This window comes from Gracilinanus agilis, chromosome 1 (genome assembly GCF_016433145.1).
Source record: "Gracilinanus agilis isolate LMUSP501 chromosome 1, AgileGrace, whole genome shotgun sequence".
In the NCBI taxonomy this organism is placed as follows: domain Eukaryota; kingdom Metazoa; phylum Chordata; class Mammalia; order Didelphimorphia; family Didelphidae; genus Gracilinanus; species Gracilinanus agilis.
This window is the reverse complement of record NC_058130.1, coordinates 220,392,292-220,406,625: the sequence shown is the minus strand read 5'-3', so window position 1 is coordinate 220,406,625 and position 14,334 is coordinate 220,392,292. Positions and strand designations below refer to the sequence as shown.

Sequence of the window (14,334 nt, the reverse complement as noted above, 5' to 3'; positions counted from 1 at the left end):
ATTCATTAAGAAATATTATAAAGTTTCCAGCTAAAGCTAATTTCCAAAGCCATTTAACATTTCATAATAATGAGTAAGGAGTTGGTTCTCATTCAGAAAAATTTCAATCTTTACCCTGAGCTCAAAAAATTATAACAAAAGTTTTTTTCTTTTCTTACTTTTGACATGATAGCTATGCACTGGTAACAAAAAAAGTAAAATTTGTAGTAGGACAATAAAGAATAGAGGAAAAAAATTGAAACAGTCAAGTTATATCCTAGTCACTGCCTAGTAGTAGAGAGGAATAATAGCACCACATGCATATAGTCCCTGTCTCCATTACAACTATTCACTCACCTCTGCTGTTGAGGTGAAAATAGCATTAGGAATCAGTGTGACTGTGTTCCAAATAAGGGGACTAGCCTACTTGCAGTTGGGTCCTATTTTGCCAATGCCTGTTGTAGATTGTTCTTGGCGTAGGCATTCTGCAGGACTGCCAGGACTTGTGCTCTCTGGGTTTTGTGCTGGTGTCTCCTGCAGGTGGTGTGGGAGAACACACCCAAATTTGTAGTAGAGTCTCATCCCAAGAATTGGAGGCTTAAACTCTGTTCAATCCTGATTTTATTTGAAGAAGACATTGACAGTGGTGAAATAGTCTAAAAGCTGATAGAATAGCTTGGAAGCTGGTGGAGTAGCCTAAGAACTGATGGAATAGCCCTGGAGTTGCTGGAGTAGCCCAGGGTATGATAGAGTAGCCCTTGAGCTGGTGGAATTTAGCAGCTCTCTAGGTGTGGAGTAGCAGTCCTCTTTGTCTGGATCAGGGTTTGAAAATTTATTGAGGGTCTGGGAACTTTTTTCTTCCCATTTCAGGGAAATCTCTGCTTTTTCCCAGAATAACCCACCCCTAGACATTCTGGGGTGTTATAGGTTGAGAACCCTGGAAAATGAGCATAGAGGAGGACAGTCCAAATTCAGGTATTCCTAATATTAAACCAGCCTGGCATTCCTGGTATAAATCCCACCTGGTCATAGTGAATAATCCTTGTGATATATTGTTGTAGTTTCTTTGCTAGTATTTTATTTAAGATTTTTGCATCAAAATTCATTAAGGAAATTGGTCTATAATTTTCTATCTCTTTTTTTGGTCTTCCTGACTTAGGTATCAGCACCATATTTGTGTCATAAAGAGAATTTGGTAGGACTCCTTCACTTATTTTGCTAAATAGATTGTATAGTATTAGGATTAATTGTTCTTTAAATGTTTGATAGAATTCACATGTGAATCTATGTGATCCTGGGGATTTTTTCTTGGGGAGTTCATGGATGGCTTGCTCAATTTCTTTTTCCCAGATGGAATTATTTAAGTATTCTATTTCTTTTGTTAAACTAGACAGGTTATATTTTTGTAAATATTCATCCATTTCACCTAGATTATCAGATTTATTGTCATATAATTGGGCAAAATAGCTCCTAATAATTGCTTTAATTTTCTCTTCATTGGAGATAAAATCACCTTTTCATTTTTGATACTAGTAATTTGATTCTCTTCTTTTTTGAAATCAAATTAACCAATTCTCTTAGCTATTTTGTTTTTTCATAGAACCAGCTCCTACTCTTATTTATTAGTTCAATAGTTCTTTTACTCAATGTTATTAATTTATCTTTCCAATAGGATTTCCAATTCTTTAACTGGAGATTTTTAATTTGTTACTTTTTTAGTTGTATACCCGTTGATCTGCTTTTTCTTGATTTTTATTGATATAAGCATTCAGGGATATAAAATTTCCCCTGAGTACTGTTTTGGCTGTATCCCATAAGTTTTGATGTGTTGTCTCCTCATTGTCATTCTCTTCAATGAAATTGGAGATTATTTCTAGGACTTGTTCTTTGAACCACCCTTTTTGAAGAATTAGATTATTTGGTTTCCAATTAATTTTTAATTTGCCTTTTCATGAATCCTTGTTGATTGTAGTTTTTATTGCATTATGATCTGAAAAAGTTGCATTTATTGTTTCTGCTTTTTTGCATTTGTTTGTGAAGTTTTTACGTCCTGGTACATGGTCAGTTTTTGTATATGTACCATGTACTGCTGAAAAGAAGATACATTCCTTTTTATCTCAATTCAATTTTTTCCAGATATCTAGTAAATCTAACTTTTATAGAATTTCATTCACTTCTTTTATTTCTTTCTTATTTATTTTTTGTTTAGATTTTTCCAGCTCTGATAGGGAAAGGTTGAAGTCCCCCACTAGTATAGTTTTACTGTCTATTGCCTCCTTAAGGCCCTTTAGTTCCTCCTTTAAAAATCTGAATGCTATACCATTTCATGCATATATGTTAAGTACTAATATTTCTTCATCATCTGTACTTCCTTTTATCAAGATGTAATTACATTCTTTTGTCTTTTCATCAAATCAATTTTTGCTTTAGGTATGCTGAGATCATGATTGCTACTTCTGCTTTTTTTGGTCTCAGTTGAAGCCCAATAGATTCTGCTCCAGCCTCTTAACTTTACTCTGTGTGTGTCTGCCTGCCTTAAATGTGTTTCTTGTAAACAACATGTGATAGCATTCTGGTTTTTAATCCATTCTGCTATCCATTTCTGTTTTATGAGTGAATTCATCCCATTTACATTTACAATTGTGATTACCATCTGTGTATTCCCCTCTACCTTGATTTCCTCTTTTAATCTTGCCTATTCTCCTTTTACTCTTTCCCTCTACAACAGTGTTTTGCTTTTATTCACTCCCCCTATCTCCCTCCCTTATATTACTTCTCACCACCACCTTTCTTATTCCCCTTCGACTTCTCTGTAGAGTAAGATAGGATTCTATACCCCATTGAATCTGGATGTTCTTCCTTCTCTGAGACAATTCCAATGAGAGTAAAATTTAAGTATTACCCATCACCACCCTCATCCTCCCCTCTACTGTAATAGTATTTTCCCCTGCCATACCTCTTTATGTGATATAGTTTACCCTATTCTGTCTTCCCATTTCTCTTAGTATAATAATCCTCTTTTTCACCCTTAGATTTTTTTTTTAATATATCATTCCTAAAGGCTTACTACTACACCATTGGTCTTTGTATACTTCTTCTAACTACTACGATAATGATAATCATTTTTCAGAGTTACAGATATCTTTCCATATAGGAATATAAATAATTTGACCTTATTGAAGCCCTTAATTTTTTTTCTCTCTTTTATTTACCTTTTTATGCTTCTTTTGAATTTTGTATTTGGACATCAAATTTTCTTTTAAAAATTTTCTGTTTTCTGTTTACTTTCCACTGAAAGAATATAGTCAGTTTTGCTGGGTATGTGATTCTTGGTTGTAAACCCAGTTCCCTTGCTTTCTGGACTATCATATTCCAAGTCTTACAATCTTTCATTGTGGAAACTTCCAGATCCTGTGTAATCCTGACTGGACCTCCATGATATTTGAATTGTTTCATTTTGGCTGCATACAGTATTTTTTCCTTGGCCTGGGAGCTCTTGAACTGTAATATTCCTGTAATATTCCTGGAAATTGTCATTTGGGGATTTATTGTAAGAGGTGATCTGTGGATTCCTTCAATTTCTATTTTACCCTCCTGTTCACGAATATCAGGGAAGTTTTCTTGAGTAATTTCTTGTAGTATAATGTTTAGGATTTTTTTTTTTTTTGATCATGACTTTCAGGTAGTCCAATAATTCTTAGTCCTCTTGGATCTATTTTCCAGGTCAGTTATATTTTCAATGAGATATTTCATATTTTCTTATATTTTTTTCATTCTTTTGACTTTGTCTTATTGTTTTTTTGATGTCTCGTAAAACCATTAGCTTCTATTTGTTTAATTCTAATTTTTAAAGACTGAATTTCTTCCATGACCTATTGATCCTCCTTTTCTTTTTGGTCCATTCTACTTTTCATGGAACTCTTTTCTTCATTGGATTTTTTTTTTTTTTTGCCTCTTTTTCCAGTAAGTCAACTCTGTTTTTAGGAGATAGTTTTCTTCATTGGATTTTTGTGCCTCTTTTTCCAGTTGACCAAATTTGCTTTTTAAGCTGTTATTTTCATTTTGCATTACTTTCATTTCCCCCTTCCCATTTTTCTTTGACCTTTCTTATTTGATTTTTGAATTCCTTTTTGAGTTCTTCTAGTGCTTGAGACAAATTTCCATTTTTCTTTGAAGTTTTGATGACTAATGCTAAAACTACAGATTTTATAGTTTATGTTTAACTAGTGCTAACAGGTGAGAACTACAAGATTTCAGAAAATGAGGGCCACTGCCCATTGCCCAGTTTCATCACAGGGACTGGCACTGGTTGCTTAGATGTTGTGCCAGGCTTTTTTCCTCCTATGGCTCTGGTCTGTGCTATCCAAGTGCTTGGGGCTTCTGTCTCTCTTGGCTTGTTTCATGAGTAGACAATTCTGCTCATAGCTTCAAGTTTTTTGCATTCTTTTTGTGCAGTCCTTTACCAGATGAAGGAACTTATTGTAATTTTTCTTCATTAAAAAAATCATTCTTGAAGGGGAAAGTAGGAGCATGAATCATGTAACCATGTTAAAAATGAATATTAATAAATGTTTAAATTTAAAAAAATCATTCTTCTGATATATTTTTAGAATTTTACTGTAGTATTTATGGGAGAGCTAGGATCTCCCTAGGACTTTTCATATCACCATCTTAACTGTAAATTCAAGTGCCCATTTCCCCATCCTCCACTTTAACTATTACTACCATTTGTTTTAATATATATATCTAAGATAATTTTAGTCATGAAATGGAATTAACTTTGGATATACCTTACAGAAAATTTTAGGATCATTGTATCTTCCATGCATATAATTTACTTTCCTGTTAATTTCATAAGGTTTGTGATTAAATTATGCTAGCAATTAACGAAGTCATTTGGATCAAAAGGCAGCCCTTAATATAGTAACTTGTTACTTGATTTCTCTAAAATGGACATCTGAGATAAATTTGTAGGCATGAATTTAAAAAATAAACTTTTATCTTGTGACAAATACTTTTGGGAGTAAGTAGGTCCCTGTCACCTTTTACCAGGGGTTTCATGTTTAAAATTCTAATTTAAAAAAAAGTATTTCCGTATTTGACCACTTTTTAAAAAATTGGATCTCTATCTGGTTCTCAGAAAATTTTGGAATAGAAGGAAACTCAGACATTATTCTGTCTTGCTGCCTAAAAGATTTATTTGGCAAAATCCAAAATTGAGAGAAGGAAAAAAAACCACCTAACACTTCATTTCTTATGTTTAATTATAGAGTCCTACCCTCCAAATAGAGAAGAATTTTGATAATGCTCTTCTGTTTTGTATTTTTACTCAAGCATTTGTTCTTAATCCTATGCTGAAAAATATTAATACAATCAGTAAGCACTGTTAAGTGCCAGCTGTATGCCAGGCATTATTGTTGGCCCTGAGCATATAAATAATAACAATCTTTTTTCTTAAGAACCTTACATTTTAAAGGCAGACACACAAACAAAATATAAATAAAGTAAATACAAATTAGTTAGGGAGAGAAGGCAGTGGAAGTTGGAATAAGCAAGAGTTTCTTGTAGTAAATAGTTCTTGATATTTGGGAAGTATACTTTAGACATGAGTATGGCTAGTTTAAAGGGATGGAGAACAGGCTATGAAGTTTCATTATGTGAGGAACAAGAGAGAAGACCAATTTGTCTGGAACACAGATTATGGGAGGAACAATAATATATAATTAATCTGGAAAAACAGGTTGAGACTATGTTGTCAAGGACTTTAAAAGCTAAATAAAGGCGTCTCTATTTTATTGAAGAGGCAGAGGAGTTTATTGAGTAGAGAAGTGGCATGGTTAGATCTGCTAGCAAGGAAAAAATCACTTTAATGGCCAATGTGGAGGATAGACTGAAGTGGAGAGAAACCTAAAGATAGAAAGACCAATTAGGAGTTTGTCACAATAGTCTAGGCTAAATTTGAGGGCTTGAGTTAAGATGGTGGCTGTGTGAGTGAGAGGAGTTGGATACAAGAGATATGGAGGTAAAAATAGCAAGATATGACAACCAATTGTCTCTGTGGGTTGAGGGAGAATGAGATGTCAAGGATAATCCTAAGGTTCTGAACCTGGGAAATTATGAGGTTATAAACCTTATAGACTAGAAGCATGTTGATACCTTTGACAGAAATAGAGAAATTCAGATGAGGATGGGGAGGGTTTGTTTGGAGAGAGAAGATAATAATTTCAGTTTGGATCTTGTTGAATTTGAAATGTCTCCATGACTCTCTAGTTTGAAATGTCCAATAGGCAACTAATGACATAGGGAAGCTTGGGGTGAACTGCAGCTGCCTATCTGTTGAATCATCAATGTGACGATAAGTAAACTCATAGAAGGTAATGAAGTCACTGTGAGACAATATAGACAGAAAAGAGAAGAGGATCTAGGACAAAGCCTTAGGCAACATTGACAAGAAGGTATGATAAGAATGAAGAGCTGGTAGAGGACACTGAGACACTCAGAAGACTTGCCTGCCACTACCACTCACTCTAGGCAAAGAATATTCAGTCATGGATAAAAAATGAGCCAAATTGCCTGAGCAGGCTAGAGATATGATGACATGGCATCCTGCATGAAATCTGTAACTGAGCAAGGAGCTGAATTATTCAATGAAGAGAGGAATCTTCTCTCTGCTGCTTTTAAAAATGTAGGCGCCCAACAGTCATCTGGGAGGGAATTTTCAAGTATTGAGTAAAAGACAGAAGGCATTGAGAAAAAAATAGTAGACGATCCAAAAATACAGAGAGAAATTTGACAAAAACTGCTGAAAGAACTGGAAAATGGTATGTCAGCATCTCACATCCATCATACACCAGGATAAAGTCAAAATGGATATTTGATCTAGAAATAAAAGATGACACCATAAACAAATTAGGGGAACATGGAAAAGTTTGCCTGTCAGACTTATGACCAAATAAGGCATAGAGAACATTACAAGAAATAGATAATTTTGTTCATATTAAATGTAAAAGTTTCTTTACAAACAAAACCAATGAAACCAAGATTAGAAGGGAAACAACAAATGGGGGTGGTGGTGAATTTTATACATCTCTGACAAAAGCCTCATTTCTTAAACATATAGAGAACTGAGTCAAATTTATAAGAATACAAAGCATTCCCCAGTTGAAAACTGGTAAAAGGATATGAACAGGCAATTTTCAGAAGAAAATAAAATTATCTATAGGCATATGAAAAAAAATGCTTCAAGTCACTATTGATTAGAGAAATGCAAAATAAAGCAACTTTGAAATACCACCTTACATCTATCAGATTGGCTAACATGACCAGGAAAATAACAGATGTTGAAAGTACTAAATGATTATCAGCAAAGCAAGTTCCCAAGATATCCACAAGGGACCTATGATGTTATCCACAGCCAAAGAAGGAATTGTTGGAGTCTGATTGCAGATTTTCAAAATCATGCCATCTTCCACTTTCTTTTTCTTTTCTTTTTTTTTTATTAATTAATTAAATTTAGAGTATTTTTCCATGGTTAAATCTTCCACTTTCCTTCATGAGTTTTATTTATTCATTTGTCTTCTGTCATTGTATGAGCAATATGGAAATATGTATTGCATGAAAGCATTGGCATAACCTATATCAAACCATTAACTGCCTTGGGGAAGAGAAAGAAAATCTTAATCCTAAAGTGTCAGAAAACAGTTGTCAAAAGTTGTTTTTACATATAACTGAAAAACAAATAAATTTTAAAAAATAATGCCCCAAGGAGTTTACAATCTAACAAAGGAGACAAATGCAAATAAATACTATATATAGGATACTTAGCTATATATAGGGTAAATAGGAAATAATTAATAGAAGGAAGGCACTAGAATTAAGAGAGGTTGGATTTGGCAACTAAGAGATCATTAGTAACTGGAGAGAGCAGTTTCTGTGGAATGATGAGATTGGAAGCCAGATTATAAGGGGTTAAGGAGAGAGTGAGAGGAGAGAAAGTGGAAGCATCTATTATAGATAGACTTTTCAAGTTTAGCTATAACAGGCAAAAGAGGTAGAATGATGGTAAGTGGAGATGGATGATCATGTAAGGGTCTTCCCCCCCCCCAATTTAGGAGAGACATGAGTATATTTGTAGGCAGTAGGAAATGACCCAGTAGACAGGAAGAGACTGAAATCCCTTAATAAATGTTTTATTTTTCATTCATTCCTTTCTTTTCCAGTTTTTAAAAGTATGTACTTAGTAACCACTGCCAACAAAACACATTTAAATAAACAATTAAATAAATTTAAAAATGATGTGCAAAACCATAAACAATTATTTAAAAATATATAATTATATATGTGTCTTAATCTAAACATCCTCTGCTTTTGAGTTCCCTTTGAATTTGCTTTACTTTAATACTTTTTTCTCTTGATTTTGTGGCTATTATTTTTCATGTAACCATGGTATGCATTATTCTTATTCTCTTTTTATTTTTTCATGTTTCCCCTTTTTCTTTATATTTCCAATATTTGTCATTTTAATAACAATATAATCCATTACATTTAAATATCACAATTTATTCCAGTCATTGCATTTGTTTGTTTCCAGGTAGTCATTACAAACAAAGCTTCCATTAATATTTTCATACATAAATACATAGTGATTTACCATCTCAATAATGCCCTTAGGGCCTAATCCTAGCAATGGGTTCCCTGGGTCAATGAGCATGAATACCATTTACCATTCTGAATGTATATTTCCATCTTGTTTTCTAAAACAATTCACAACTACTCTTAGTGGTGTAACTTTGGGCCTGTTCTCCATGTTCCTATCAGCATTTTATTTGATCAACTTAACTTGAGACTAAAAATAAGTTAAAGGATGGGGATGAGAGGGACTGGGGCAGTCTTGTGGAGGAGATGGGATAAAATGATCTTCTGAACAAGTAGAGGAACTAGCTTTGCTAAGGAATAAGGCTCTTTCATCATATGATACAAGGTTGGGGAAGAAGGGAGAAGATGGAGTGAATGAACTCAAAATTTTTCTGTAAAACATGATGGCAGATTCCCTGCTGAGAGAGTGGAGGGCAAAGGAGGCATGGGAGGTTTGAAGAGGGATGAAAAAGTTTGGAAGAAATGCCGTGCAAAGTGGGATAGTATGATTGCCTAGCAGCAGTAAGGGCCCAATTGAGATAATGTAACATGAAATTGTAGTGAACCAGTAAGAAGAGTTAAATGGTTTTCTGCATCTTTGTTCAGCATCATGTGTGTAGGAGTGGAGGTGACTAATGAATATTATAGTTAGCAATAAATTTCCCAAATTATTTGTGCTAGTATGTATCACTGATATAATTAACAATTTATTTGTTTTGCAAAAAGAGGGGCAAGTAAGACTTATTAGTAAAATGTTGATCAGTTTTAGAAAATGGCTGGAAGGTGAGGGTCATACATGTTTGTTGTTATCGAGGACTATATGACTGCAAGGGATTTCTTTTTCCTGATGGTTTTGACCTAGAAGCACTTTTAAAAAATATAGAGCAAGTATGCTAAATGAATCAGAGACTAGATGATTTTATTTTTTGCAACCATATACTATACCTCACTTATTCATTTATCCTTATTGTTAGGTAATCAGTTACTGGTATGCAAATATAGATAGTCAGGTGTTATCTTTTTCTAAATTAATTGTTGTATGTGCTGGCATGTATATGTTTACATTTGTATAAAAATATTTTCAGAGATTTTTTTTGGAGTTGAGTTAATTATTTAAACATTCTCTCTATTTCAGGAACCATTTGTAATCCTGGACCTCGAAAGTCTATGCCCAAGCTGATTTATATTCGTCTAGCACTGTTTTTGCCAGAGATGGTCTGGGCTTCTCTGGGAGTAGCTTGGATAGCAGACAGTGGTGTTCACTGTGATAAGACAGTTGTGAATGCCATAATTGCAACAGTCATTGTCAGGTGAGGTCCTTGATCATCTATTTTTGTTTCTTGCTAGAAAAAAATATATTTGAAATTTGGGTAAATGAGCCTTTCTGGTTAATATTGGCATTCGTTTCTTAGGTGTTCTTACATCACAGTTAGCTTTCATTCTTTTGGGATTTCTCTTCAGTGCTTATTATTTTTTAAAAATGCTTCAACAGCCTTTTCTGACTTCTCTTTTTTTCTACCTTATTCCTCCAGTCTTTCGGTCTCTCTCTGTCATTGTCTCCCCACACCCCTCTTCATTTTTGTCTCCCCCGCTCCCATCTTCCTGCCCAAATTAGGAAGAAAAAGAAAACCCCAAAGCTCTTATACCAAATGGGCACAGTCATAGCTTTCAATTTTTTATGAGGAAAAGTTCATTTTAATAGAAATTTACCTTAGAGTCCAGTTCTGCGAAAGAGAGTCTTCCTTTATGTTGTCTGGGTTTGAATTTAGACTAAACTTAAAAAGATGGCTACAAAGATACTTAAATCACTTTGTTGTTCAAATAAAAATTAGGATATTTTCTGTGTTTTCCAGTCATGAGAGTTCTATATATTTTTTTTTTAGTTTTTCTTTGGTGGGAGATATTTTTACTCATGATAGATTTTGCATTTCTTTTACTTTTGTCTGCATGTATAGAGGAAGATTAAAATGTAAATAATATATGTGTGGATTTTAGGGAACTTAATGGCCTATTCTACAATTTTTACGTGAAACATTTTCATTCCACTTATGCAGGACACTGATCTTGTGCCCAGTGATATAGCTGCAGGTCTGACTCTTCTCCATCAGCAGCAGGATAAGAAAATAAAGGATCCTGAGGAAGTTGTATGTCATTTCCTGGAAGCCTCCCAGGTAAACCTTCATTGGACAAAATGGATCAATAAATCTGCCATAGTTCAATAGGAAATAATTTTTTGCATTACTTTAAGCAGAAAACCAAAAGAATATCTTCTGTGATATTTTTATGGGAATATATTTTTAATGCACAATATTAATTGTATATACAGATATTCTTTGGCATTTTAAGTACAAAATTTTAAAAATAAAAATATCATTTTTTACCTTCTGTTGACTGCACAAAGTTTGGAGTAATCCAAAGTAAGGTGTTTCCTCATCACCCTGGATTTCAGGATCGAATGTTCACTATAATAAGTGAAAGTCTAAAAAAACCTTAATAGCCATCTCTTCAATTTGACAGCCAAAAGAGAAATATTCAATTTTAGCTCCTATTCCATAAGCTTCCTTCTGATATATAGCTTGAGTTGAGTTGACTTCTTTTTTTTAAAAACCCTTAACCTTTTGTCTTAGAATCAATACTTTGTATTGGTTCCAAGGCAGAAGAGCTGTAAGGGCTAGGCAGTAGGGTTTAAGTGACTTGCCTAGGGTCACACAACTAGGAAGTGTGTCTGAGGCTAGATTTGAGTCCAAGACCTCCCATCTCCAGGCCTGGCACCACCTAACTGCCCCCAGAGTCTCTTTCTAATGTAACACATCTCAGGAAGCTAGATTTGGTTTACTTCCATTTGCTTGATGATGGCATAGTTTTTCTCATAGGAAAATAAGAAAAAAGCTGTATTTTATGGTTTTTAAAACAAAAATCTCACAGGATATATTCATTATCTTGCTCTTGTTAATTAGCTTAACCTTGAATTTCATAATCAATGAGAAATGAATTTAATTATTTAGAATGACATCCTGCCTTGCCCTTTCCCTTTTCATTATAAACTTGGGATAGAGGAGAAATGCCTAAATTGTACTTTTCAGGAGGTCAGGTTGGTTGACATGGACTGAAGTCTTTTCTCCTAGGATCAGACATAGATCTGTCCTGTTTCTCCATCTTTTCTCAGCATACCTTAGTCATGTTAGAAGAGATAAGTGGGAAAGAGTCATTAGAGCAATATCAACTTCAGAAGCAGAAGATAAACTTTAAGGACATTCATCCATTTTGCTTATTTTTCCTCAGCAGGTAACATTTGAGGGATTTTCACTATTGGTCTTCTAAGATGAATATGCTTCTTATAGAATACTTGATAGATCCTGAGTTAAAGGAAATGTAGTATAGCAGAAAAAACATTAAGAGTAAGAGGAGCTGGGTTCTAGTTCCATCACTACTACTACTAGCTGTTTGAACCATTTTCTAATTTGCTAAAAGAAGAAGTTGATGATTTCTATGGGTCTTTCTGGCTTAAACATTATATGACTGACTTGAATTAATATCCTAAAAACATGACAAAATAATTGCTTCTTAATTTTCTCCTGCCAAGTCTGTATTGCTTTCTTGCTTTGTGGAAAGAATACAACTAGCAAAAGTTGATTAGCTATAAAGCACATTTCTGTTGAGTGAATTCTCCCAATTCTCCCAAATCATTAACTCCTAAAGCTCCAATGGAGGATCTTCCCTTAGAAAATATTCTTTGATAGACTGAGTTGAACAGTTTGGGCATGAAGGAGTTAATGTAGTGGCCAGATTTAATATTATATATTAGGACAGCTAGGTGGTGAAGTGCATAGAGTGCTGGGCCTGGAGTAAGGAAGACCCAAGTTCAGATATGGCCTCAGCTGTATTGTATGACCCTGGCCAATTCATTTAACCTCTGTTTGCCTAGGTTTTCTTATCTATAAAATGGGGTAAATATAGCATCTCTCTCCCAGAGTTGTTGTGAGGATCAAATGAGAAAATAATTGTAAAGCACTTAGTAACAGTGCCTGGCACATAGTAAGCACTATGTAAATTATAGCAATTTTTATTATTACTGATTTGTTGCACTTATATCCACTTCCCCTTTCCCTTTCTGAGATGTTAGTGATTTCTCTCATCTTTGCAATCATCAGACTCTCTATTTGGAGCTTCTAGAACTTGTCCCTTACTTCTCCTTTAGTTTTATATAGCAAAGGAGCTATATAAAGATGCCATGCCACTGTTTTAAAAACAAAATTTCTTTATCTTTTATTTTTTACTTCACCACAATTTCTCCCACTGCCTTTTCCTTCCCCTTCCTAACGAGGCACTCACTTAACAAATAATATATATAATTTTTTAATTAAAAGAGGAAGAAGGGGTGGGTGTCAGCAAAAAAAAAAAATCAGCACCATGTCCTGAAAGTCTTAGAGCATTATTAAGCTATTAAAAGTTTAATATTTATATTGCAAAAGTCTAAAAAATATATTAGCCTCAGTCTGTGTTTGAGGACCACTTTGCCTACTCATATCCTTTATGTGTATTTTTAGTTAGAGGTTGTTAAAAACTATAAATAGAAGAATGAAACTGTAGGGGTTTGACATTCCAGGTCTTTTGTGTGTTGGCCTTTTCTACATTTGACTAAACTAAATAGGAAATATTTTTTCCCCTCTAGGAATCTGATTTGGATACAGAATTGGAAAATTGTCACCATTATGTGCAGTTTGCAGCAGCTGCTTATGGGTGGCCTCTCTATATTTATAGAAATCCACTTACAGGTTTCTGCAAGATTGGTTGTGATTGGTAGGTTAGCCTATTCTGAGTCATTAATTTCTACTTTCCAGGTGCAGCTAGGTATGGTAACATATGTCCTTTTGGGTCTTTTTAATTTCCAAGTATCCAGTAAGTAATAACTCAATTTCTCACAGCTTTTAGATCAGAAGAGGGGCTAATTTCCTAATGATAAATGTATCACATTATAGATATCATTCCAAAAATCAGCATTTCTGTACAGTACAGGTATCCCTTCCATAGCATGAAGGTTAGGGGAATGATGTTCTTTCAATCTGTAAAATCCATGTATAATTTTTTGGCCCTCCCTTTGTACCAGAAAAGAAGTCTGAATTGTCTCTTCCTTTTATGAGTGTGTATAGTAAAAGTAATTGTGTCTATTTATGGTATTAAAAGACAAAATATGTTAATATTATACAATATCATGCAGATATTTATGCATTTCTGAGTTTCTACACTTTTTCTTTGTGATCATTAGCTTCCGCAAAACTCCCTTCAAATTCCCTTGTGATATCTTAAGCCAATCCACAATATATCAAAACTGCAGTGAGGAAAGTCATGAGGTGGAAGGGATACCTATATTTTCTAAATTCATGATTCAAAGAACTGTGCACTAACATAAAACAATATTGTAGACTTAAAATATGAAATACAAAACAAAACTTATTGCCAGTCAAATAACATTAATCCAGTTGAACACATTTCCAAATTACTTGGAAAAGCCATTCCATTCATCAGTTAATTTTGGCATTCTATCTGAGTTGCATTCAGAAATCAGTAGAGTCTCATCTGCTCTCAAAAAGTGCAGTGATGTAGTGTCCACAATTACCATTCAGAGAACAGATGATCAATCATAATGTGAATAGTAATTTTACCTAATTAATTTATCAAAACAAACATAAATCTGTATTTTAAATTGTTCAAGTTTAGAGA

General features: G+C 33.9%; 1 protein-coding gene across 1 annotated transcript in view; it reads left to right on the top strand.

Annotated features, from left to right (window-relative positions):
* DAGLB (diacylglycerol lipase beta) overlaps positions 1–14,334 on the top strand; it is a 46,935-nt gene that overhangs the window by 15,697 nt on the left and 16,904 nt on the right. Inside the window, exons 3-6 of the mRNA XM_044678985.1 lie at positions 9,749–9,923; positions 10,026–10,041; positions 10,668–10,784; positions 13,286–13,413. Coding sequence (XP_044534920.1) covers positions 9,749–9,923; positions 10,026–10,041; positions 10,668–10,784; positions 13,286–13,413 — 436 coding nt within the window. The remainder of the gene's footprint in view (positions 1–9,748; positions 9,924–10,025; positions 10,042–10,667; positions 10,785–13,285; positions 13,414–14,334) is intronic.